Consider the following 23991-nt stretch of genomic DNA (forward strand, 5'->3'; position numbering starts at 1 on the left):
AGGTTGTGGCTCATTGGTTAAGTGCCTCTGGGTTCAATCCTTGGTAATAACAAAAAAAAGTAGCCCTTAAGCATAGTGCCAAGGGTGCTATCTAGTGTTCTAAGGACAAGGAGGCTTATTTAGTTGGGGTTGGGATGTAGCTCTGAGGTAGAGCACTTGCCTACCACATGTGAGACCCTGGTTTCCATCCCAGCACTGAAAAACATTAAAAGGAGGAGGCCGAGATGTGCCTTTCAGAGAAAATGATGCTCAGTGAGTATTGTCCTAGGACTTAGAGTGCTGGTGGTCAGAGGTTCAGTGTTATGACTCAACAGTGTGTATTAAATAAGATAAACACACAAAACAAGACTGTGTGTTGATCAGTTGGTGAAAATGTGACCAGAGGCTCACAAGGCCCTAAGCCTGTCTTTCCCGTGGGAGCAGTGGTTTGGCGTTGGCTCAGTGTTCACAGCAGCTTTCTAGAACTTAACTACTGAGATTAACAAGAATTGACTGTGTGCATATGTGGAAAAACAGACATGAAAGAGAGAAATTAGCATGTAATGATGACCATGAGTAATTTCTGTCCACTTTGTTCACTGGTTTCCAATTCTTTATTTTGAGTCTTTTTATCATTTTGGGTACTGGGGATTGAAGCCAGGGGTGCCTTAACACAGCTACACCCCCAGTCCCTTCTATCTAACTATCTGTTTATTATTTAGTTATTTATTTACTTTGAGACAGGGTCCTGCTAAGTTGCTTAGGACCTTGCTAAGGTGCTAAGGCTGGCCTTAAACTTCTGATCTTCCTGTCTCGGCCTCCCAAGTTGCTGGGATTATAGGTATACACCACCACATCTGGCTTCTGTGTTGAATCTTTATTACTTCTGTAATCACATATATTTATGAGTTTTTAAATATTAATTTAAAAATTAAAATAGAACCTGGTTCTCTTAAGAAACTGTAATCCGTTGCCCAGATACCAACCCTCAGGATATCTGGATTAAAACATTAGTAGTCAGAGGTGAGCCTGAGTCTCCTGAGAGAAACAGGAAGACCTGGGTAGTCTGTGAGATGAGATTTTTTTATTCAGAATATGTCAAAGCCTCTAGATCGTCCCTGCCTCTCCCCATGGAATCAACACTCCTAATAGTGCCTACATGGCTGTCTACTGGGTCCACTCTCTCCCTGCCCCTTCCTTGGATTCTGGTGACTAACTGCCAGTGTTTTGAGCACCTAGTTTCCAGGTTCTAGTTTAACAGTTTACTTTCAGTTTTACCTTGTGAACATGTTGCAAGTGGAATCAAATCATATTACATTATTTTACATCTTTATGGTCTGGAGCCACGCCTGGGCATCCGCCTCAACCTGGCAGTTCCTTCCTAAGCTTCCCTAATTTGCCCACCTTGGGCCCCTAAATCAGATGGATGCTTGAGGCCCTCATGCATCTGCCCATGAGGTGGATCGTTTTCTCTGCTGTCCCTCTATTGGTCTAAACGTAATGTTACTATTCTGCTATTTTCTTTCAGACCTTTAAATGGCTAAGCCAAAAAGTCATCCCAGTAATTTTTTGGAAGGGAAAAAATGTTCTGAGAGGCTGGGGTTGTGGGTCAGTGGTAGAGCGCTTGCCTTGCATGTGTGAGGCACTGGGTTCGATCCTCAGCACCACATATAAATAAATAAAGGTATTGTGTCCATCTACAACTAAAAAACAGTTTTTAAAAAAAAAAAAAATGTTTTGAGCCTGAAGTAAATTATTTGCTTCTCTTAATAGACAATGTGGAGCTCATACTGAAAACAATCAATAACCAGCACAGTATTGAGAGTCAAGACAATGACCAGCCAGACTATGACAGTGTGGCATCTGATGAAGACACAGATTTGGAAACCACAGCAAGCAAGGCAAATCGGCAGAAGGTGAGAGGACATGCCTGACGCAGTAGGGCAGATATGTTTGTTTTACATACCTTCCTCCTGCAGAACTGCCTACCATGTCAGGCGAGGGCGAGCCCTACCAAAGGTGCTGTAGAGGTAAAGTCAGGTTCACTCTCAGCTCAGGCCAAGTGAAGGTGACACAAGGTCAATGGCTCTAGAACAGGGTCCTTTTTCCTTTAGCCAAGTACCAAGTCACAGCTTTGCTGCTGTCGTGACTTGAGGAAGCTTGTGAGGCGGGTGTTTACTGAGAGCCTTCTCAGGATCATAACTCTCCCAGACAAGTCCTAGTTTCTGTCCCATGAGGATGGTGCTGCCTGGGAGGAGTAATCACTGCAGTAAAATGACAAAGCAACAAGTGTCAGGCCAAACAGGAGCAAAGCTGAGGGGGGAGAGGAGAGATCCAGTGCTGAGGAGGTTTTGTTCCTGGCATGCACCTAAGACCCAGGAGGGGCGTGAGCCAGACCGGGCAGGATGCTGAGCAGAGAGAAAGTGGTCCTGGGGTGTCTGCAGGAAAGCTGCTCACAAGAGGGGACTGTCTAAAAGAGCGGGACTCAGAGCTGTAGCAGGAGGAATGTGACACCCAGACTGAAGAGCCAAGGCCTCCCTGGCAATTCAGAGCCTTGGAAACTTTAGGCAGGAAGGAGGACAAAGGTCAGAGGATGAAGAGAGAACCCAGTTAGGATGCTCCTGAAGAAGTCCAAATGGGCTGATGGAAGATGTCTCAGCACCTAGGCTAGGAGAGTCCCAGAGGGAGATACTGAGGCACCAGAGTGTGAGCTGGAGGAGAAGACCACAGGATCCTGGGTAGTTCAGTCACTAGTGAATCCCCAGGACTGGCCCTCAGAGATCTTCTGCAGACACTGAGAATGCATGAATAGGAAAGTAGACAGGAAGGGTCTGGAAGTTCAAAGAGGGAAGATGGACTTACAGAACATGTGTCTGGAGTCTTGTGTCTTCCATGACTGAGAATTGTAGTGCCATTGGCAGATGGAGAGGACACCTCTGCCAGACTGTCCAAAAGCTGCCAGTTCCCTAAGTGAAAGCCAAGGCCATGATGGGACCCTCCAGAATGGGCCCTCTGTTGACCAGCAGGCTCCCACCCCTCCGCCTCCCACACCTGCTTCCTCTAGCTGAGCTCTGCTGCCAGCTGGAAGCTCTCCCTCCAGACACCATCTGACTGATTCCTCACCTGCTCAGGCTCTACTCAAAGGCTTACCTCAGCTCCCTGATGTGCAGCCCACCTGCACCCCTACTTCAGCTCCTGCACCCTGCCATGCTCCATTTTGTCTGTTTCTACAGCACTAATCACCTTCAATCGTACTGTATATTTACTTATTTTTATTTTTTCCCTCTGTCATGTGGCTGGCTGGGATGTAAACACCATGGAAGCAGGAATCTTTGTCTTATTTTCTTTTCTGATACATCCCAAGCACTTAGAAATTGCCTATGTTCAATAAAAAGTGTTGGAATGAATGAATTAATGGAAGAATGGATAAAAAAAGAAAATGACAGGGCTGGGTTGTGACCCAGTGGTAAAGAGCTTGCCTAGCATGGGTGAGGCACTGGGTTCGATCCTCAGCACCATAGAAAAATAAAATAAAGGTATTGTGTCCACCTACAACTAAAAGTTAAATGATTAAAAAAAAAGAAGAAAATGACAGAGTAAGAGAAATGTATGCAAGACAGGACAAACCTTCTCAGACAGTCAAAGTAGCCCCACTGACTGCTCCATTAGAAAATACTGACTTGAAAAATTTTTGAGTATCACAGTGACCCTACTTTTGTGTTTCAGTTTTACATTTCTCTCAGAAGCCTTGATTTGGTTTAATTTTGCAATTCAGTTGGCATGGCCAGAATTGGACATTCTTTAGCTGTTAGTCTTTAATGTTATCATCATCTCAGATTGTGAACATTTTCCCCAATTTATTTTTAGAGCCTAGATTCAGATTTATCAGATGGACCAGTCACTGTACAGGAATTTATGGAGGTCAAAAACGCTCTAGTGGCTTCTGAGGCCAAGATACAACAGCTAATGAAGGTGAATAACAACTTGAGTGACGAGCTGAGAATTATGCAGAAAAAGGTAACATGTCAATAAATGACAGGATGGTTGACTCTCTAATCCCATAGTATAAGGAAGAATCCCAGGCACCATGCTTGATCAGAGGGAAGGAAAACAGTTACTGTAACAGACCTAGAAATCTTGGGGCCAAGCTGTCTTTTTGGAAGCAGGATGTGTTTACATATTTGAACCAAAATAGCTCTCATTAGGAGTACGGCCAGAGAAAATTCCCCAAGTAGGAGAATCCTAACACCTGGTGTGTGCTTCTTCGGTATGTGGATCCTCTGCATGGGTGTGATTCTTTCTATTGCTGGTCCTATAGAGTACTCACACCATGGAGATGGAACAGGCCAAAATCCTGGACAGATGTGTATGTTTGTCCACATGTTAGTCCCAGCCCACCCCAGCCTAACAGTCCTCCCCCAGATCCCTACCTTATTTGCAGCATCCTCAGAGCCTAGAGGAGAGCCTGCCACAGAGTAGGTTCTCATTAAATAAAAGAACATACTCACTCCATGTACCAGCAAGAACTGTGTACTAGAAAGAGATGATCCCATCAGTTCAGAATTTTCTCATTCCTTACTTTTTGAGAGAATCAGAACCACATGAGTACACTAATCTCTAAAGGAGTCTGGCCAATAGTAGCAAAGCATTCACTGAAGAGGGGGCTCGCACATGTAATTCTTTACGAGGAGGCCAAGAGAAGGAAATGGAAAAGTTCCATGTTGCCCAGACTTCATGGGTATTGAACCCATCATCCAGTTCTCTTCAAAAAAATGACATTTTAATGCTTCCCTTAAATAGTAACTATTAAAAGCAGACTATAATCTATCTTTTACTGTCATTAAGGAATAATGTTGCAGATTTATTTTCAAGACTTGGTCACAAGGTGTATTTCATTTTGGCTGGGTGCTTTTCAGTGGCTTCCTAAAGGAAGGCCTATGACTCAATCCTCGCTAGGGAAGTAAGCTGCTGTGTACCTCCTCTGGGGTTTGATCTAGGATTCTTTTGGTGTTGAGTTTGGGGACGTTTTTTGAGAACTTTGGAAATCAGTAGCTCTGATAACCTACAGTGCAGGGAGCGAAAACACTTGCAGATCAGTTTGCCTTTAAACACAGACACTGTTCTGTACCTCCCAGCAATGTGGGCTGGGGAGCAGCTGTGACTGAGACAGACCAGGAGCCCCTTTGCTGTAACACGCAAGACTTGCACTTCCTCTTGCCTTTTCTGAAATAAAATTTGTTTAATTGATTATAGTTTGTCCCATTAATCAGACTAATAATTTTCTTGAGATTACTTTTTCTAAAACATTCCTAACATTGACATTGTAATTCAGTCTTCCAAGCATCACCTGTTTTATTCTATAATGTTCCTTTTGGTATTTGTTGAAATCACCAGAGATAACTTTGTTATCTCTGAGAACAAATGTCTTGAGCTTCTTTAAGAAATGCAGAGTGGAATTACTTGCTATTACTCATTGATTATCTCTTCAATTCTTAGAAATGCTTTTGATTTCTGAAACTGTTCAATTATCTTCAACTTTTTATTTCCTTCCGTACTCCTTCCAAACAAAAAATGGAGCCTGATTCTTACTAAGATAGACTTCATCAAATTTATCCAAGGACATCTCTCTAAATACAGAGCACTAAAATTTTTTTAATTAAAACCAGAAACGTGCTCATCTCAAAACACATTCCAACAAAATCTAAGCTGGATGTTTCACAGGCATGAACAGTGTTAGATAAAGGCCCAGTCTGTGAAAACTCTTAATAGAGGCTTTTCACATAGGCAAACATTCGAAGTCATGTTTGGGACATGAGTCCTTATGCTGATCATTCTTTCGACCTTGACTACTCAGGTCACAGGTTCTTCAATAAGTAGTTCTGACAGGTGCCTCAAGCCTATCTGTATCCCAGAATGTAGGGCTTTCCCGTAGCTGCTTGTCACCTTGCAAATGTCTCTTGTTGGAAAGAAGATTGCAAATACAAGTTACACCCTCAAAGACTTTGTGGTGTAGAAGCAGTCTGTCACTCCATGGCTTGTACTTCAAGGAGGCTGAGAAGGAATGGCCTTCCTGTGCCAGTTAGCCACACTATCACAGAGGTTTGGCACTACTAATACCAAGTTGTGGAATCTGTTTTATTTTAAATCTAGGCGAAATTTTTTCTTTATTGAGTTGACAAAGTAGCATGATTTTTATCTGATCTTTCACATTTAACAGTTGCTTGGAAAGGATGCTAATTAATGAAGAGGAGCAGCCACTATTGGTGTGTTTTTCCCAGATCGGTGCTTTATAAATAGAAATTGAAAGTAACTCCTCCTAGCGCTGCATGGGTTGCTATTGGAAGAGTAAGGATCCTCTGATGCAGAGACAGTTGCTTATGGACTTTAACCCTGGCACTGGAAGGGAATTTGGTCAGATTTTACAGTCTCTGTCAAAGAGTAGACAGCTGAACTTGTACTACACCCTGCTTATAAAATGTCGTGGAGGATGAAGGCGCACCAGAGGGGAAGGACCTTGTGCAGGATGGCCACGGTTATTTGTGTTTAAACTGCCAGATGCTAAAGAGCCCCAGGATTCCTTGCTGATCCCCTAACCATGAAGCAGCCTGCGTGTGAGGAGTGGAGAGAGCATTTGGGGTCTCCAGTGACAGTGTCTAACTAGAACCGGGTGGTGCCAGGCAGCTTAGCATGTTCAAAGCCAGCCCCACCATGCTCGTGGTTTTTGGGTCACAAAGACAAAGGAGAGAAAGGCCAAATACTCCAGCCCCAGCCGAATGATGACCGATGACCAAGAAGCGAGCAAGTGTGCTACGTGGAGCATTCCTTCCTATGAAGAGGCTAACGGTCCCATAGGTTTCCAGTTTGCTATGTTGACATATCACAAAGAAAACTTAACCATAATCCAGTTCCCTCTGACTTTTTTTAAAAAGTGCTGAATTGTTTGGAATATCAAGAGTATTATTATATAATAAAAACTTGTTGATCATGATTTTTCTCGTTGGCTTCTTGGAAAGCAGTAGCTGATCTGATTTTTTGTAAGCTGAGCCTCCCTGTCTTCTTGCTTTGCAGAGCAACTCTAGTTACCTTTGTGCTGCTTCCATGGTGTCTGCTGTCATTTTTGGCATTGGCAATTGCTCAGGGCTCATTTGAAAGCAAGTTACTTCAGTGATGTTCTAATGGTCTCAAGCTCTTGGCTGAACCAACCTTAAAATAATCCAAAGTACAGCTTGCCTGCAAACATGTCCCAGCCCCGCTATCACAGATTTTAAGTAGTGAGGTGAATAGTTTTTAAAAAGCCCAGATTGCAACTTTTCCACATTCAGAAATTAAACCATTCAATTAACTGCATGATGAAGTAAGTTGATTGCATTTCACTCATTCTGGAAGAAAAAGTCCTTGTTTGTGGTTGCCTTTTACTTTGAATCCAGCTAGTCCTTTTTGTTCTTATTGTTTAGATCTGGTATCGTGTTCTTTCACTTGATGTTTGCTTTATCTGCTTGCTATGGAAAAACACAGTCCCTCTGCTAAACATTTCTTTCAGCTTCAAACACTCCAGAGTGAGAATTCGAACCTCAGGAAACAGGCCACAACCAATGTATATCATGTGCAAACTGGTTCTGAGTACCCAGATACTTCCAACCACTCTTCCTTAAAGCGACGTCCATCTGCCCGGGGCAGTAGGCCCATGTCCATGTACGAGACGGGATCAGGTCAGAAACCATATCTCCCAATGGGAGAAGCAAATCACCCTGAGGAGAGCAGAACAAGACTCCAGCCCTTCCCTGCGCACGTAAGTAGCACCGCTGGCGCTTCCATTGTTCCTTCTGCATGGCCTGACTGCTCTGTTCCTTCTTCTGAACCCACAGATTTTTGTGCCTCTGCTTGGCCAAGCTGGGCTCTGAGAGTCGGCTTTGTGTTTGCTGTGTGAATGTGTCCACCACGGGTGGGTGCAGTGTTCCCGCAGCACACAGGACCATAGACTGAAAGTTTTCTGGTCCAGCTGGGGATTTGGGCTCTTGCTCAGCTCCCACTCCCCTTTCCTCCTCATTTCCATGATACATTTCCCAGTCAGTCCCTGTTGGAACCTTTTGTATAAGCTTCCTTCCTTCCTTCCCCACTTGCAAAAACAAAAGCAAATGATAAAGGTCACTAGCAGAAGTGTCATCTTTGCAGTAGACAGGGTCGAGCCTCTTTATCTCTGGAGCCTGAGGAGGAAAGATGCCTTTTTGGCTGCTCCCTTATGAGCAGGTGGCACATGTGGCCAGTACACCAGCCAAGTGCAGAAGACCCCAGGCTCTGCAACCTGTCCACTGGCTCACAGGCTCCCTGCACCTTCGTTGTGAGGCTCTGCATCCTGCTCCTCCCCTTCCCACCAGAAGTGTAGCCTTGTCCTCTCCTAAAACTTAATTATTATAAGAACTCTTCGTCCACCTTAAAACTGTTGAATTCCAAAGACTATATTCTATATCAGAGGTCTGACAATCTCATTTTGCAATGAGATAAGAATTGTGTTTTGAGGTTTACAAAAGTTATTTGTCTTTTGGATAAATTTATTTAAAAAAAAAAATCCAGGTTTGGGGTCTGGGGATGTGGCTCAGTGGTAGAGTGTTTGCCTGGCATGCGTGAGGACCTCAGTTTGATTCCCCAGAACTGCCAAAAAAAAATTGTTACAGAAGTTTTGAACTTTATACATTGCTTTCTTTCGAGACTAATATTTATCGTTTTGAACATCCAGTTATAATTTCTTCAGTCAAAACATATAGGAGTTCCAAAAAAAATCTCAAGAGTAAATGCAAAGCAAAGGATACAGTCTAGTAAATTAAATCCTAGTTTAATTGTGTTAAATTGCACAGTGGTAAAATGGCATATAATTGAGTCCATTATTTCATCTTGAAGTTGAGTTTAAAACTCTAAGGCAATTGATTTGATACATTTAGTGTAAAGGAATGCTGTTGAACTTATTTCTTTATAACTGGAAAAAAATGGGGAAAAGCAACCTTTGTTAGCTTTCACAGTGTACTTTCCTATTTTAGAAAAGTTAAGAAGGTAAGGAAGTCATATTATTGCAGAAGCTCTGTGATTGCAGTGTCAAGGTTAGAGTAATGGCGTGGACCACTTACAGTCATATATGTAGTCTCTTATTTCATTCATATTAGTCCTGATTGAAAAACACGTTTGGTTTCGACAATCCATTAGAAATAACTGTTGGCAAATGTGACACAAATGCGAAGTCTTCTTTTCCCATACGGAAAAAAGTAGTCCTTTAAATTCAGAGTAATTTCTAGGAGGTGTTCCAACAGGGGATTCCACACCTCTGGGGCGTGGCTTTGGGCTGTCACCTAGAGTTCAGGACTCACCTTACATAGGATGTTGTCTTCTAGGACTCTTTTCCTGAAGCCAGGGAAGGCGGTTGGGTTTGTTTGTTTTGTGTTTTCCCGAGTGTGTTTCTCTTTCCCCTTCCAGATCGGGAGGAGTGCGCTTGTGACCTCCTCTTCATCTCTGCCTTCCTTCCCCTCCACACTTTCCTGGTCAAGGGACGAAAGCACCCGAAGGGTTAAGTACACTCTGAATGGTCTGCTCTGGAGGAGGGACAGTGCTCCTGGGCGCTTTGTGCTTGGGCGCTGGCCCTCCTGTCCCCGTCCCCTACTAACTACCCTCTGTCCTGCATGAGGCAGTGCTGGCTTCCCTCCTGGTTTCCCACAGTGCAGCGGGCACGCGCACTCACGCACACATACATGCACGCATATCGTGGAGAGGCAGCCTCCCTCTTGTCTAACTTCACATTGCTCACTTTCACATCATGTTTAACAGTTCGAAAATCACCCTACATCATTTATTCTGAGCATACTGTCTTTTTAAATAATCATAGAATTAGCTGGCTGCTGGTTAAATATTGTAATAGGGCACATCTGTCCAATTTATTCAGAGCTGTTAACAGATTAAAACTGTTCCATTTGGACTAGCATGAAAACTTTAAACTGCTGGCATATTTTATGTCAGCACTATACTTTACAAACCAAGGTTTACAGACCCTGCATCCTAAACCAGATTTGTAACACTTAGCATCCAGAGAGGGTACAGGTAGCTGTTAGCAGACAGCTGTTCACCTGTGCTGGTTGGTCGGACCCAGGCCGCTGGTGTGTAGTTTACATTCCCAAGAGCTGAACATGATCCAGGTAAGAGCCTTTTAGTACAGCCAGGCAGCAGGTATTCAGCATCTCTTTTTACCCATTCTTTTGGTAAGTCAGTTATAAGCAGCATAGTCCCTGTTCCCAAAGGCTCTGTTGGTTTAAAATAAATAAATAAATCTTTTTTCATGTACTAAGAGAACATGACTGCAGCAAGTACTCACCTGGAGAAGCCCTGAACAGAGCCCAAGTTTGAAGACCTGCATTCAGATTCTGGCTCAGTCTTTTTTTTCAGTAAAGGATACTGTAGAAAAGGTGAAATGATCGAAGGCATCAGTGAGCCTGGGAATTTGTGAAATTTACACTAAGCCTTTGTCCATTCCCTTATACCCAGGAACGATGGAGAAGTTTCTGTCCACTGTCAGTGGCATATAACTAGCTAAGGCCCTTTTGAAATTCCTTATTGTACTTTTGAAGTTATGTATTAAAAATAATTCTTGAGGGGCTGGGGTTGTGGCTCAGTGATAGAGCACTTGCCTGGCATGTGTGAGGCCCTGGTTTCTATCCTCAGCACTGCATTTAAATAAACAAATAAAATAAAAGATCCGTTTACAACTTTAAAAAAAAAAAAGAATTCTTGATTCATCATACTTCTGAGCAGTCCTAAAATTGATTTGTAATGTTGTTATTCCTGTAAAAAACTAAAAGACAGCAAAATAGTAATGAAGTATCTCATTTGAAATTTTGTAAGAGTCAAGTAAACCTCTTTCATCCACTGTGAAATGTTGTGGGTTTAGAAAATGTTTGTGTTGGATTTTTGTTTGTTTGTTTGTTTGGTTGGTTTTTTGGTAGCTTCAGAAATCATTGCAAACACTGCTTGGTGAGAGACAGTTTTATACAAAATTAACAGTGAGGTCATTTAAACTGACCACCTAGTTGTTCATGACAGCTTCATCATAGGTTTAGATATTCATGACATGTCTTTATTCAGAGAGAACTGTAAATCTCTTAAATAAACTGAACCAGCACCAGCTATAAGATAACTTTTCTATTAACAGCTTTGAGAGAGCAACACTTAACCAATGGCTCTTGGCTCTGCATGTTCACAATAATTCTCATAAAATTAAATGGCTACATTGAAACCTGTTTGCTTTTGTTGACAACGATGAAGGACATAATGCGTAAGTAACTGATTTCCCCGTGCGTGGTGGTTTCTATACTTGAGGAACATTTCCTGAGGACATATAGTGGGTATGTGAGTCATTACTCCTCTAAAATGTTTAAACGAAACTTGGTACTGTTGATCATTGTGGATAAAGTATTTGATCTATAACTATCAAATTTACATCAAGGAAGTCAAAAAGATCCATTATAAAAAGTGTGATTTTTCTGGGTTTAATTTTATTTTATTCTTTCCACTAGAGCATCTCTGGATGAACAACTCCTCCTCCTCCTCATCCTCATCCTCCTCCTCATCCTCATCCTCCTCATCTTCCTCATCCTCATCCTCATCTTCCTCCTCCTCCTCCTCCTTATCCTCATCCTCCTCATCTTCCTCCTCCTCATCCTCATCCTCCTCATCTTCCTCCTCCTCCTCCTTATCCTCATCCTCCTCATCTTCCTCCTCCTCCTCCTCCTCCTTATCCTCATCCTCCTCATCTTCCTCCTCCTCCTCTTCCTCCTCCTTATCCTCATCCTCCTCATCTTTCTCCTCCTCTCCTCGTCCTCATCTTCCTCCTCCTCATCCTCCTCCTCATCCTCCTCCTCATCCTCCTCATCTTCCTCCTCATCCTCATCTTCCTCCTTCTCCTCATCTTCCTCATCCTTCTCATCCTCATTTTCCTCTTCCTCATCCTCATCTTCCTCCTCCTCTTCTACTGGGGTTTGAACCCAGGGCCTCATACATGCTAGGCAAAAACTCTACCATTGAGCTACATCTGCAGCCTTTTTTAATTTTGTTTTGAGACAAGCTCTTACTAAGTTGCCAGGCTGGCCTTGAACTTGTGATCCTACTGTCTGGGCCTCCTGAATAGCTGAGATTATGAGCGTGCACTACTGTGCCTGGCTTAACTTACTCTCCAGTAGCTATGCTTTGGATGAAGGTACAAGTCTGCATGTGTTCAAGCATACAGTCACATTTTATTGCAGCATCAATAAAATTTCTCAGTCATATGTTTTGATTAACTTGAATGAAACTCAGGGTATATAGCTGGAAGTAGCTCGTACTTGCATTTTGTAAGGTAATCAGTTTAAGATTTGAATAGCTTACATCAATTTCTGTTAGATAAAGAAATCCTCAAACGTTATGAAGAAAAGCATTCAAAGGGAAATTAGCTTTCAATAAACATCCTGGAACTAACACAGACCCCTTCTAAGGTGTGTGGTCTAGTCCCCTTCACATTTTGTCACCCTGGAGTATACTGTATTTAGTGGTGCTGCCATTTTTTCTTAGAACGTTTCCAAGACTCCTCCTTTAAATCTGCATTCCGTTTTTTCATCTCTACAACTACACCAAATCTCTAAATTTTAAGGGGCAGATACTTTTGGAAACAAAATTGGTTTAAAAACAAATGTCAAACTGGGTTATCCATTTTGGTTCACAAACAACATGTGGGTATAAACTAATAATGCCAGTTTTCTCAGGTGGCTCATAAAAACCATCTTTGAAGGCAACTCTTGGAGAGCAGCAACAGCTATCTGAGTGCAGGCATGGAAGGTTGGAAATTCCTGTAGCAGGATATGGGGGCCTGGGCTCTTGGTCCTGTTTCTCAAGAGCCTCCATGTCCTTGGGTAGGTCAGCCGTCTTTTTGGCCCTTCATTTTCTCTTCTGGTGTGAAACCATCAGATCTTCTGCCCGTAACTTCCAGCACTGAAAGTCTGCAGTCGTATAAATGCTGGCATGTTTGCTTATTGACTGCATCCATTATATTATGAATTTCATATTCCTTTGAAAACTAAATGAGATAGTCTTGCGTATCTGTGTCAGCTTAGTTTGTGGAACTGTTTGTGGAGAAAGAAAACATTTCTGAATCCACTGTTCATTTTTACTAAATTTCAGTAAAGAGTTGGCTCCTGTCCCAAATGAGGTGTAGGTGTGAAGGCCACATAGACTCACAGGTAATTGATTCCCTAGGTAGACTCCAAGTATCCTGTGTTCTGCACTAATGGGGGTCTCCTATTCTTTCCTGTAGGCTCCCAGGCTGGAGAAGCAGAACAGCACACCTGAGAGTGACTATGACAACACTCCCAATGACACGGAGCCAGATGACACAGGGTACATCTGAGGGAAGAGTGTGCTGGGGGTGGGCTCTCAAGGACCAGCGACTGGCAGGCCTTGGCCATCTGCATCCCTTGTGCCTATTTTCAAACCTGTAGGTCTTAAGATACTCAGGCACAGACTCGCAGTTTACAGGTTTTAATTCACATTATTGCCACAGGGGTTTTTACCAGCTGGTATCTGCTCTGTGTTTAAAATCAATGCTTTACTTCAATGTTAAGTTGACAGTATCTAAGGAGTTGGCTCTGCAGGGATTCTAATGCCACACCCCCCAGGTATTCCCTCCCTCTCCCTCTGCACCCATCTGCCTGGGTCCTGGCTTCCGGTCTGAGGGCAGAAGGAAGTGGCCTCTAGGTGAGCTGACAGGATGAAGTGGAGCCTCCCCTGTTTCTGCAAACAGATGAAGGAAACCACAAAATCTGCCTCCTGTGTGTTCAGCCGGTACACAAGAGGCGGCTCCTGGAAACTGAAGCAGCCAATATGCGCCTGTCCTGTTTAGCCACATCCTCACTGTTCACAGGTCAAGCCGAAAGGGAAGGCAAAGGAGTATGGTGTGGCCAGGCGAGTGCTCAATGCCAGATCCACCAGAGTCCCACACGGCCCCAAGCCCCACGCTCCCCAGCACCGAGGATGTTATCCGCAAGACTGAACAGATCACCAAAAACATACAGGAGCTCCTGCGAGCAGCCCAGGAAAATAAACATGACAGGTGAGTGGGCTAGAGTCCTGTGCTGGGAGGACGTGTGTTCATGCTCCGAAAGGGACAAGAGGGACACAGGGAGCCCTGAAAGGGAATTGCTTCTACCTTGTGACTTTAAGGTAGTTGAAAACTCAACAAAAAAGTGTAGGTTTGGTTTGGGGGTTTTGTCTTTTGTTTGCTTGTTTTTCAACACATTATCAAACTCTCTGAAAATAAATGCCTCCAGAAATAAAGCTGCAGTCAGTGTACTGGGGCAGCAGTCCTGATTATTGATGCAGAGGAGAAGAAGCTGCCTCCAGACCTTCCATTGATTCTTCTGGCCTCTCCCTTGCTCCACTAGGGGCAAGGTTACCCAGGCCGGCAGTGTCCCGAGAGGGACCTGATTTCTTACCTCTTACCTGGCTCTCCTGTGTGTGTGTGTATGTACGCTTGTAAGATTACTGGCTCCTACTGAGTAGCTGATCCTTTTGTTCTCTGAGAATTCTGGTGGTTGTGAACTGTTTTGCATAATGTCCTAGTTTCCCTCCGCAGGCGGGATTAGACAGACACACTCATAAAACATTGTTTAGCAGCTTCCCACCAGGTTTGAGAAAATAGCAGAAATTCTTCAATCTCAAGAACAGTCTCATGCATTAGGTCAGCAGAGCTGAGGATGCAGAGAAGTCCTCCTGACCCCTTCGAGGAACAGCACCGATCCTTCCTCCTCTTCCTCTTCTTCACCACAGCCTACCTGTGACCCTCCCCTGTGCCCCTGACACTGCTGGGCTACCTCCCCTTTCTCTGCCTTTTTTCTTTTTTATGCAGCTCACACTTCTTCCAGTAGCACTATTTCCCACTGGAGAAGAAAAGAACAGTGTGTTTATTGAAAGATAAGAGCTTTCCTTTCTGGGTGGGCTGCTGCAAGCTCCTTGAGAAAAAGAGGAACCTGTCTTTCCTCAGCTTCCTTTTGCAGAAGCCACGGAGCTGTGTGGCTTCCTGCTTTCCCAGGTGCTTGCACTTCACGTGTTACAAGCACACAGTCCCTTTGCCTGGGGCTACAGTCTTGGCAGTGAGTAACCCTGTCTTGTAGAGTGAAGTGACCTGCAGCCTCCCACGGCACAGTCTTGACAGTGTTTCAAGTAATCATGACACAAACCAACTCCTTCCCCAGTCCCCCAACCCCATTTATCAGTGTTCTCCACTTTTAGTTTCCTCCAGTTCAGAAGTGCTGTGCTGGTATTTCTAACTAAAAATGTGCTTACATCGTATTGTTTTCTTTAGTAGTTGTCAAAAATATAAATATCTGCCCTGAGGCCGTTTCTGGCTTCAGAGATTTCAATATGGTGCTTGGTTCTTTTTGTTAAGATGTACAAATCCATTCAACACATTTCAGGATCTGATCTCTTTTTATTTTAAGACCATGAGAGAATGATGCAGAGATTTTAATCATTAACTTATGCTTTGGGTTTAAACTGGAATTGGTCTAAAGAATTCATACTTTATAAACCGTTGCGTGTTCTGTTAAAGTCTCTGGCTACCCCTGTATCCAAGACGCTTCCGTTTGCAGCCTGGCGCTGTACTAATGAAACCTAAGCCTTTTTTGGTGGTTTCTCCTTTTGCCAGTCTGTTGCTCACCTCATCTCAGGTAGACCTTGCAGCCACTTTGAGGCTCTCTCCTGGTTCTCTGGGCCCAGCAAGCTCCCCTCAGCCCCTGACCTCCTGCTGCCTAGTGTTGTCTCCTGGGCCTACAAGTCCCACTTCCCCTTTAGCTCTTCTCTCTTTGACATGCACATGTTTGTGCACCCGGGGATTCAAACAGATCATGTACAGAAGCTTTTATCTATTTTTTTGAAAGATACCAATCTGATACTATGAACATAAACTCCCTCAGACACAGGAGGACGACCTCCTCACTCATATGTGCCTGCCTGTTGTGCGTGTGGCTTGTCAAGGATGTCCCAGGGGTGAATTGTGTTTCTCAAAATGAAACCCTAACCGGCAAAGCATAAAACTCTAGGTGTGGTTCTCAGCTGCAGGGATATTATTGGGAACATTCTTGAGTGACAGAAATGATTGCTGTGGATATGGCTCTTCCCATAGGACCAGGGAGGCTGTTGTCCCTTCACATTTGCAAGTTAACTCCTTATTCATTGGCATTTTTGTTTGTTGGTATATCATATATGGTTCTAATTGTTCTCAAAAATAGAAGACCAGGCATGGTGGTGCACGCCTGTAATCCCAGCAATGCAGGAGACTGAGGCAGGAGGATTGCAAGTTAAGCCAGCTTCAGCAACTTAGTGAGGGCTTGAGAAACTTGGTGAAACCCTGTCTCAAAATTAAAAATAAAAAAGGACTGGAGATGTGGCTCAGTGGTAAAGAACCCCAGGGTTCAATCCCCAGTACCAGGAAAAAAAGAAAAATTAAAGTCAGGATTTTCAATTTGAAGGCATGTTTAGATATATAAACCATTTTCTTGACGTAATTAAAATAATCTTTCTTTTCTGGGGGGTAGGGATACCTGATATTGAACCCAGGGGCATTTAACCACTGAGCCACATACCCAGCCCTTTTTTATATTTTATTTAGAGACAGGATCTTGCTGAGTTGCTAAGTGCCTCACTAAGTTGCTGAGGCTGGCTTTGAACTCATGATCCTCCTGCCTCAGCCTCCCGAGCCGCTGGGATTACAGGCATGCACCACCATGCCTGGTGTAGGCAGTCTTAATTAAAATAGTTTTGATACTAAATGTCTTACAAAGGAGAAACAGAGATTGCTTATATCATCTTTATTCAAAAGCCAGTTCCCTGGGTTCTTCTGTCAGCCAGCCACACCCATCTGTGGCAGTGTCTCTTAACATACTAAGCATTGCTCCAAAAGTGCTTCTCTCATACCCAGCATCACTCCTGCGCTGTGGATCAGTTCTCAAAGACACAAGCCCAGGCTCGGTGGCAGTGTCGTATCTAACAACCGTCACTCAACCTCATCAATTTTGTTTTGCTTCTTTTTTCTTCCGTGCTGGGGTTAAACCTAGGACCTTGTTCGTGCTCAGCACATGCTTGCCTGCTGAGCCACCACGGCTGTATTTGTCCTTGTGCATACTGCAGTGGTACACTCCTTAGAATGCAAACTTAACATTTTTTTTAAGATACGAAACTGGCCTCATCTGTTGCTTGCCAGAGTACTAAAAAAAAAAAAAAAAGAATCCTAGGTAAAAACAGTCTTAACTCTTTCCTTTCTCATCACAAGAAGTCAGATTACTGTTCACGGCTGGAAAGAGTCTTGCCATAAGGTTGATGTGAATCTGTGGCCAGCGGGTTTGAGCTCAGTCCTCCTCTGACCTCTGTGGGATCTGGACCTGTCTTCCTCTCTGGGGTGCAGCTTTCTCATTCGAAAAGTGGGTGTGATAAAATTCCAGTCTCTAAGGTGACAGGGAATGTCAAGTGAGTCTCTAGCCCTGGAAGGCCAGGCAGCCAGACAGCACGGAAGAAAGGGTGAGGGTGGCAGATGGGGTGTGTGCTGTTTTCTTAGAGCTCATCAAAATACGAGAAAGTGCTGACAGTGTAATAGCATTTTATCAGAGACGAGCACATGGTGACTTCATGACAAAGTAGATGAGTGTCTGAATGGTATATGAGGCAGACCTCAGTGTTTTCTCTTTATCCAAAGTGAAAGATACGTGTCCCTAACAATTCAGATGGATTTGAGTGAAAGGGATTTAGAAGGGCCCACTGATGAAATGGCCTTGGATACTGAAGTAGGAGCTCCGATTATAACTTTAAGGAATTTGGCTCAGTCCTTTATTTTTTACCTTTGTAGATTTGGGCGTGGAAATCCTTGTTTCTCTTTCTAGAAATAAGGGAAAGGAAACATTCAAGGAGTAAAGGATGAACTTGAGGTATAAATGGCTTTTATCCTATTTTCTGGCTTCTCCTGGCCAGTAGTATATGTTGCCACATTTCACAATTAGAGACTATTTTTACAGATTGACTGAACTTTCACCAGAGGACCCAGACCCCGCTTTATAACCTTGTGCCTTCTGTTGGTGTAGGATGCTTGGCGGTGTTGTCAAAGAAATGTACATGGAACCTCTCTGGTCCCTGAGAATTGTCTGCCTCCAGATCATTTTGACAGTCTTTGAATAACCTCTTCACTATTTTGCAGTTATATTCCCTGCTCAGAGAGGATACATGTAGCTGTTACAGAAATGGCAGCATTATTCCCCAAAGTAAGTCACTTTCTACTCACTTGCTTTAGATGTTTTTTTGGTTTTGGTTTTGGTTTTTTTGGTACTAGGGATTGAACTCAGGGGCACTCAACCACTGAGCCACATCCCCAGCCCCTATTATTGTTTATTTAGAGACAGGGTCTCACTGAGTTGCTTGGGGCCTGGCTAAGTTGCTGAGGCTGGATTTGAACTCGCGATCCTCCTGCCTCAGCCTCCTGACCCGCTGGGTTGACAAGTGTGCACCCCAGTGCCCAGCTAGATCCTTTTAATTGCACTGCAAGAAATTTCTTTATGATCTTCATGTCATATTAACCATTTTGTAACCTGTAGAATTTTTAAAATATGCAGTCACATTGTGTTTTGGACTATTTTCATTCTACATAAATATTGATTTCAATAAGACAAGGATATAGAAGTCAAGGCAGACCATTAACAGAATAAAATTTTATCTGGAATCTGTCACTGCAGAAGTTAATATTTTTAAAACAATCTCAGAACAGCCCACACTACTAAAATCACCCTGTGTGCACTTAACGCCTGGAGTCAAGGCAGTTCTGCATCTTCTGCTCCAGGGGCTGCAGGGCTTATAGCGTTTATAGATAGTACCCTGTTGCAGGACTGGGGCTGGGGCTCAGCAGTAGAGCGCTCACCTAGCACGGGCGGGACCTGGGTTCAATCCTCAGCACCACATAAAAATAAATTAATTAATTAAAGATATTGTGTCCAACTACAACTAAAAATAAATTGAAAAAAAAAAAAATAAAGAACCCTGTTAAGAAGTGAACAACCAATCAATGGGCCTCTGGCCAGATGGAACAGCCAGAGGGCTTTCCAGGCCTGTTTGTCCCTTGCTGGTGGGTGCCTAGCATGCAGTCCCTGGTGACTGGCTGTGGTTTTTCTGTTTAGAAACCCAAATCTGACATGGTGAGAACCTCCCTTCGCCTGCTGACATCCAGCGCCTACCGGCTCCAGTCAGAGTGCAAGAAGGCCCTCCCGGGGGACTCGGGCTCACCCACGGACGTCCAGCTGGTCACGCAGCAGGTCATCCAGTGTGCCTACGACATTGCCAAGGCCGCCAAGCAGCTGGTCACCATCACCACCAAAGAGAACAACAACTGAACAGTGGAGTGCTGTCCTTTCTTTTTTCTAGACTTTTAAAAGTCCGATTCAAATTTAGACATGGAACTCCAGATTTTTACAAAAACATTTAATGACGATTTAAAACTTTTTAAAAGAAAACTCAGTATTATTTTTGCATGTTTTCTAACAAATTTTCAACTATTAATTTAACCCACTTGCCTTATTTCGTGCCTGTTTGCCCGTTTAGTTTCTGATGTCCCGTTGTGTTGGTGACTGTGAGACCATGATCATACACATCCAAAAGTACTTTCATTGTTCAAAATTCGTTAAAATCCCTTTAAGCTCCCTACCTGTAGGTAAGATCATAAGTGAGATTTTTTTTAGTAAAACATTTTCTTGAGAGAGTTGAATTAAAAAAAAAAAAAAGTGAACACCACCTGTTTCCCTATCAAGCATCGTGCAATAAGTGGATTTTCCAACCAACTGCAAAACAAGTTCAAGTTTGGGGTATCTTAAGTTTGGGGTATCTCCAAGCATGTATGTAGAGAAAGGACTTTGCCATGTTCTAAATTAGTGTTAACAACCTCGTGTAGGAGGGAACAAGGAATTGCCTGTGTCTGTTTTATTGTGTCTGAATGTTCTGTTATTTAATTTTTTGTCTTTATTTTCTATCTGTTTATATTTTACCATTATTCTGAAGTCTCCTTACAGTCAGATAAAGCATTCACCTTCCACACCGTGTCCCATGTGGCCATGTTCAGGAAGGAGCACTACCCATTGTCACCCATCATCAAGTACTCTGCCTTACCCCAAACCACACGGCTCATTCAGAACGTGCGGCAAAGACAAGCATCAGCTTAACAAGCCATAACTAACTTTGTTCCACCTACTCAGATGTCACTGCCACAAACTGACACTGCACGTCCCTTTCATCCACACCTTGGTTCTCCTTTCCCACCGACAGCTTCCTCACATGAGCAGCTTCACGCGTCCCATCCTCTGTCGGGACCTCCTCTAAGGTAAGGTGAACGTCATCCAAGTCAGCGTCTCCCCCTTCACCTCACTGGCACTTAGACGCCAGCTCTCAAGAATTCCTGGCGGGGCCCAGTGGCGGAGCACATGCAGGTTTTATCCCCAGCACCACCAAAAAAAAGAAAAAAGGAAAGGACTTTCTTCGAGTGCTCCTAGGAAAGGAGCTGCTGAAGTCTAGAACATGCTGCGGCTCAAGAGCCCGCTCTGGGCAGCAGTTCCTGGGGGGGGGGGGGCTCGTCAGTGACCGACCTGAAGTACCCGTGAATGCAGTGGGCCAGAGCACAGCAGAGGCCTGAAGAGGGACAGCAGGACCCCTGGCCACCCAGGCAGGGACAGCTGCTCCCCCACCATACTCATCACCAATAGAAAAGTGGGCCTGGTGTGGCCAGAGCTTTTTTTGTGCCACAAGAGGCACCAGAAATCTGGATTTTTTTGGTGCCAACTCTCCAATTAGAAATGTTGACAGCCAATCCAGACACATCCACAGGCGGCTACTCCCAGGTGAGCTGCGGGCTTACGGCCTCTACCCGGGGCTATAACCTTGAAACAGGAGCTCCTGGCTTTCCCTGGCCTCTGAGCCTGACCCAGAAGGTGGCGGTCCCACCCTCTGATGTTGCCCTCTTTTTACCCATATGTTCTGTGCCATGGTGATCATACCTGAGGAAGTCAAGTGATTAAAGTACAAGTCACCTCGCATGCTGACTGGGGCTGTTTTCACAGAACCAACTCCCACACTTTTACCCCTTGACCTATGCTGTCCTGGAAGCAGTGTCACTATGGTGCTTTGGGGTTTGCTACATCATGGCCTGTGGACACCTTTGGTTCGCTGCAGTGTGAACAGCACAGGAAAAGGGTTCACGTCCCTGAAGACTTCTTGCTTACTGTCTGCACAGCCCTAAGTGCCACAGGAGTGCTGGATGCTCAGCACATGCCTTCTAGAAGGGGCCTCCTGTCTGAGCTCCAGTGCTGGCTGATCCCCTCTGTGTGCTTCATGGACTTGCAAATACCTGCTGCTCCCAGGCTCCCATCGTCCTTGGGAAAGACCCAGTGGCCTGCTGAGCTGGTACCCATGGCTCCCAGGGAGAACAGGTCTCCGTAGAGTCGTCTGCAGGAAGTGAAGTGGTGACTTCCCTTGAACACTCGGGACCTACAGCAGTTGTCTTTATACCCTAGAGAGTCGAGGATTATGGGACCAACAAAGTATTTCCAGCTGGAGAGCTGGCTCAGTGACCCCCAGTGCCAGACCCTGGACAGAGGCTCCCAAGTGCAGTGACAGGCAGTAGTCACTGTAGGAGAGCCCCAAGTTGCCCTCCTCATGAGGTTCCCTTGTGTAAGACCTCTGTTCCTAGCGCCAGAGTTCTCTGTTCCTGTTGGCAAACTGCACCTTGTCTGCGCACTAGTCCTGGCCTTTTTTTGCACATGGATTCCACAGCCTTTCACAAGTCATGTCTGCATCCTGAAGTGTTTCTTCGCCCTTATTCTCAACTCTCCCTCCCGCCTGTGCACCCCACTTCCCTGAAGCCAACAGGACAGAGTTGCACTTTATGAACAAGCACTTGTGCTAAGCAGGAGGAAGCAGCTCCACCCCCAAGCCCCGCTCCTTGCACTGAAATCATCTTCCAGCTGGGAATGCAGATAGTTCATATTTGCCAAAGAACAATGGATTGGGCCCAAAGATCAAATACAGCATTTCATGAAATTGGAACTAGAAGCGCACAACTTGGGAGCTGCTACCCAGTTCCCCAGGCGACTTCAGTCGCAGAACTCAGAGTGAAACTAGCATGGTTTTACCCTCGACAGCACCTGTGAGCTTCCCAATAGTAGGATTTTGTTTTCCTCCTTGTTCTGGTTGAAGCTGACCTTTGTTCTTACAAAAGAAAAATGCTGCATAGGAAAAAAATGAGATGCCTTTTATTCAAATGTGTTTTCTCTGTGTCCCTCATGACTGCTTACTTCTCATTTTTACTGTACATCCTATTCCTGTAATTATTGTACCCTTCACGTGTTGTAAAATCGTTTCGGGATTTGTGCCTGCTAGTTATGCAATAAACAGGCTTATCTATAAATGTCTTGTGGTCACGCTGTGCTTTCTGCCAGTTAGAAATAGAATTTCCAAATATTCATAGAAGCGTGGAGAGAGTTGTTCTCACATAACACCGTCTTTAAAGACAGTGTCAATAATGACCAGATTTTTCTTCCTCTGTTCTTATTAGCAAATAGCTTTCTTAAAAAAAAATTCTAGCCAAGCACAGTGGCACACACCTATACCCCAGCAACTCATGAGGGTGAGGCAGGAGAATCACAAGTTCCAGGCCATCCTGGGTGACTTAGCAAGACCCTGACTCAAAATTAAAAGGGCTGGGGATATAGCTCAGTGGTACTGCATTTGCTTAATATCGAGAGACCCTGGATCCAATCCCCAGTACGACAAAAGAAAAGGATACCCTGCATCAATTTTCTTGGTTTCTCCCTTGCTCTATTGTTTTGGGGTGGGGGTGGGTTGTTTGTTTTATTGAGATAGGGTCTTGCTACGGTGCCCAGGTTGGCCTCTAATTCCTGGGCTCAAATCGTCCTCCCGCCTCAGCCTCCAGAGGAGCCAGGTCTAAGGCATCAAGGTCCTGGTTCCAGGCTGTCTCTCCCTCTGGGGATAGCCTGCATTGTGCTCTCAATATGGATCTGTTTTCCTAATAAACCTCTCTGTGCTGTAGGAGGGAGATCCTAGTTCCAGGAATCTTTCATGATGTATTTTCTCCTTAAAATTTCTAACTTTTAGGTCCACCAAAGCCAGCCCAGCATGGATACCCTGTCCTTTTCCCAACAGGTGATGAGGCAGAGGGATTAGTTCATCTCTTGAGGCCACCAGTCAGTTTTCACTTTCAGAGGAAGGCCCCGCATAGGTTCACACGGGTCTGCTATAACTTACATCAGGCAGAGACTTACACCTGGGTTCCGCAGGGCCAGCCAGTTGTCCTCTGGACAGGTGACTTGAGACACTCTTTCTGGACAGGAGAAAGGGGTGGGGTAAGGGCTACCATCTTGGGGATGTTTTCCAAGGAGGCAATCTGGAGAAGTGGAGCATGGTTGCTGTGGAGGTCCCTGAACCACGGGGCTGGAGGCTCCCACCCAGGAGGCCCTTGGAGCAGGGCTTCCTGAGGAGGTCGCTAGCCCCACCTCCCAGCCAGAGCAGCAGGGGCCTGGGAACAGGTGTTTCTGGCCTGTGAGGCCAAGAGGCTTCGGTGGGCCTCTTCCCGGCCCCACCACACCGACCGCCTCTGCCTTGAACATGGTTTCCTAACGCACTTCAGTCTGAGCTGCACCCACTGCAGGTTGCCACTCAGGATGTCACCTCCACCTGCTTCCTCGCCATGCCCTGGGAGGAGGAGAGCCGGCTTGCACCCCATGGATGAGGGAATCGCCCACAGCCCAGGGGAGCCGGCGGTGTCTGCCTGTCCCTATTTTCTCTTTTTTTGCCAAGTCACTACCTTAACCAAGGAATGGCAGAGAATGTGGCCTCCTGGGGTGGGGATTCCTGCAGCAGCCTCAGGGCCCTTCCCCTCTAGCCTAGAGGAGGCAGGTGGGCAGCTAAGGCCAC

The 23991-nt window shown here is 44.8% G+C and overlaps 1 protein-coding gene across 13 annotated transcripts in view; it reads left to right on the plus strand.

Annotated features, from left to right (window-relative positions):
• The window catches only part of Git2 (GIT ArfGAP 2), a 50728-nt gene extending 28263 nt beyond the window's left edge, over window positions 1–22465 (plus strand). For 2 of the 13 annotated variants that reach the window (XM_078038914.1, XM_078038915.1), the window contains exons 13-20: window positions 1753–1895; window positions 3847–3996; window positions 7520–7768; window positions 9442–9531; window positions 13298–13380; window positions 13904–14092; window positions 18224–18287; window positions 19194–22465. In XM_078038914.1, the coding sequence (XP_077895040.1) occupies window positions 1753–1895; window positions 3847–3996; window positions 7520–7768; window positions 9442–9531; window positions 13298–13380; window positions 13904–14092; window positions 18224–18287; window positions 19194–19406 (1181 nt within the window). In that variant the 3' untranslated portion in view covers window positions 19407–22465. Of the gene's footprint in view, window positions 1–1752; window positions 1896–3846; window positions 3997–6196; window positions 6968–7519; window positions 7769–9441; window positions 9532–13297; window positions 13381–13903; window positions 14093–18223; window positions 18288–19193 lie in introns of those variants that run through there. The other 11 variants (XM_078038916.1, XM_078038917.1, XM_078038918.1 and 8 more) reach the window with 6 other exon arrangements.
• Window positions 22466–23991: the final 1526 nt, after the last annotated feature.

Source organism: Ictidomys tridecemlineatus, chromosome 2, assembly GCF_052094955.1.
Source record: "Ictidomys tridecemlineatus isolate mIctTri1 chromosome 2, mIctTri1.hap1, whole genome shotgun sequence".
Lineage (NCBI taxonomy): Eukaryota > Metazoa > Chordata > Mammalia > Rodentia > Sciuridae > Ictidomys > Ictidomys tridecemlineatus.